At 59.8% G+C, this 2,721-nt stretch overlaps 1 protein-coding gene across 1 annotated transcript in view; it reads left to right on the top strand.

Annotated features, from left to right (window-relative positions):
• NHS (NHS actin remodeling regulator) overlaps nt 1–2,721 on the top strand; it is a 27,580-nt gene that overhangs the window by 19,407 nt on the left and 5,452 nt on the right. Inside the window, 1 exon segment of the mRNA XM_035895490.1 lies at nt 1–2,710. This exon segment is cut by the window's left edge and continues 213 nt beyond it. Within this exon segment, the coding sequence (XP_035751383.1) occupies nt 1–2,710 (2,710 nt within the window).

The following is a 2,721-nucleotide window of genomic DNA, read 5'->3' as shown; positions in this document are numbered from 1 at the left end:
ACGCGGGGTGCCCCGTCTCCCCTGCCACTGTAACCAACCGCATCCGCTCACGGAGCCTTCCTCGTGAGGGCGCCCGGGCCAGCGAAGGCCATCAGGATGCCACCGCCAAGAGCGCAGGGTACGAAGGAGAGCGCTTCCTAGCTGGCCAGGAGAGGATCCCAAAAAATGGGAAGGAGGTCTTGAGCAAGCAGGGTTCACAAGAGTGCCAGCCCATCGGTTTAACTTGTCCTCAGCACCTGCACAGCCCCGAACACAGCATCGGTGAGAGGGGGAGATCGCGGCTGTCAAGGATGGCCGATTCGGGCAGCTGTGAGATTTCTTCCAACTCAGACACCTTCGGGAGCCCCATTCACTCTATCTCCACGGCAGGAGTCCTCCTCAGCAGCCACATGGACCAGAAAGATGACCACCAGTCCTCCAGTGGCAACTGGAGCGGGAGCAGCTCTACATGTCCCTCCCAGACGTCCGAAACCATTCCTCCTGCCGCTTCTCCTCCACTGACGGGCTCTTCGCACTGTGACTCTGAGCTGTCGCTCAACACCGCTCCCAACGCCAATGAAGACTCCAGCATCTTCATCACAGAGCAGTTTGGTGACCACGCGGACAAGGTCAGGGGCCACAGGGCGAGCTCCTTCACCTCCACCGTGGCAGATTTACTGGATGACCCCAACAACAGCAACACGAGCGACAGCGAGTGGAACTACCTGCACCATCACCACGATGCCTCCTGTCGCCAGGACTTCAGCCCCGAGCGCCCAAAGGCCGACAGCCTGGGATGCCCCAGCTTCACCAGCATGGCCACTTACGACAGCTTCCTCGAAAAGACCCCCTCCGACAAGGCTGACACTAGCTCACACTTTTCCGTGGACACCGAAGGATACTATACCTCCATGCACTTTGACTGCGGTCTCAAGGGTAATAGAAGCTATATTTGCAACTATGCAGCTGCGGGCTCCGAGAGCGGCCAGACTGGCAGCGTGACCTCCAGCCTGGCTGACTGTGCCTGGCAGGAGTGCGTGAGCCACAGGAGGCAGGGACGGCACAGCATCTCACTGAAGAAACCAAAGGCAAAGCCAGCCCCACCAAAACGCAGCTCGTCTTTGAGGAAATCGGAGGGCAGCACCGACCTTCCAGACAAGAAAGAACCAAAGATTGGCGGCGGGCAGCACGTCTCTCACACTGCCAGGGAGATGAAGCTGCCCCTTGAGTTTTCAAACACGCCTTCCCGAGTGGAAGGCCCCAACCTGCCAGCCAAGCAGGAGCTCCCCTGGGCGAACCAGGGCGACGCCGGGTTAAAGGACACTCCGTTCGATGCCGCTGATATCCCCTCCTTTAAAGATGAAGGTGCTGAACAACCTCACTATGCAGACCTCTGGCTTCTGAACGACTTGAAATCCAGCGATCCTTACAGGTCCTTGTCCAATTCGAGCACTGCTACGGGTACTACAGTCATAGAGTGCATCAAGTCACCGGAGAGCTCCGAATCCCAGACGTCCCAGTCCGGGTCACGAGCCACCACCCCATCCCTCCCTTCGGTCGATAACGAGTTTAAGCTGGCGTCCCCGGAGAAGCTGGCGGGGTTAGCCTCGCCCTCCAGCGGGTACTCCAGCCAGTCAGAGACGCCCACCTCTTCTTTTCCGACTGCTTTCTTTTCGGGACCCTTGTCTCCAGGGGGGAGCAAGAGGAAGCCGAAAGTACCAGAGAGGAAGTCGTCGCTGCAGCAGCCGCTCTCGAAAGATGGCACCGCCTCGGTGAGCAAAGACCTCGAACTTCCGATTATACCTCCTACTCACCTCGACCTAAGTGCTCTTCACAATGTCTTGAGCAAGCCCTTCGCTCACAGGCACCAGCTGCACGCCTTCGGCCACAGCAAGCAGAGCGCCGTCGGGGAAGCCCTGCATCCCAGCCCTCCCTCTGCCCTCGCCATCACGCCCTCCGTTCTCAAGTCTGTCCACCTCCGGGCGGTCAACAAGCCTGAAGGAGGGAAACAGAAAGGCAGCATGCCAGACCTGCTCTGCATACAGGAGAACGCCTTGATGGCCACCGACGTTTCTCCGGGCAAAATGAGGCCGCTCTTGGCTAAGAAACCAGTATTGCGCCAGTACTCCACGGAGGAGGCCATAATGTCGTACATCGATGCTTCCCCAGCGGAAGGGGGCCCCGGAAAGCCGCCTTTAGAGAAAAGCTGCTCTTTCAGCGGGCAGAATAGCTGCGAGCGAGAAGCTGTAACTTCAGCAAGCATGGGCCTGGTTGAAACCAAAGCCGGCAGGGACCAAACACACCTGGCCGCTGAGCGCTTGCCGGAAAGCGCTCTGAACCAGACATGCGCCGTCTCCGCGGACGGCTTTCAGAAGGGCTCAGCTGTCCTCACAGGCGACGACGAAGCAAAGAAGCCCAGCCAGGGAGCAGAAACAGAGTACGACCTTCCGCAGGCCCCGGCTCAGCGGGAGCTCTCTGCAGGTGGCGAGGGGAGGCTGGAAGCTGGGCCCATGGGCGAAAGCCCAGGTCAGGCTGAGGGAGCGGCCGTCAGCGATCGGCTGAAGCACCAACCCGACGTAAGCCACCATGTGCCTGGGAACATCGGCTACGACGCGGAGACGGCAGCAGTGCATTCACTCGGCGAAGCGAGTTGCAAGCAGGAAAACGATATCGCATCAGGTATCCCAACCAAAAGTGCCTCTGATGACGGCAGGGCGGACGAGCCGGCGGGGAGGGGGGGCG

Source organism: Egretta garzetta, unplaced genomic scaffold, assembly GCF_000687185.1.
Source record: "Egretta garzetta isolate BGI_Z169 unplaced genomic scaffold, ASM68718v1 scaffold445, whole genome shotgun sequence".
In the NCBI taxonomy this organism is placed as follows: domain Eukaryota; kingdom Metazoa; phylum Chordata; class Aves; order Pelecaniformes; family Ardeidae; genus Egretta; species Egretta garzetta.
Note: the sequence above shows the minus strand (reverse complement) of the source record. Positions and strands in the feature narration are given on the sequence as shown.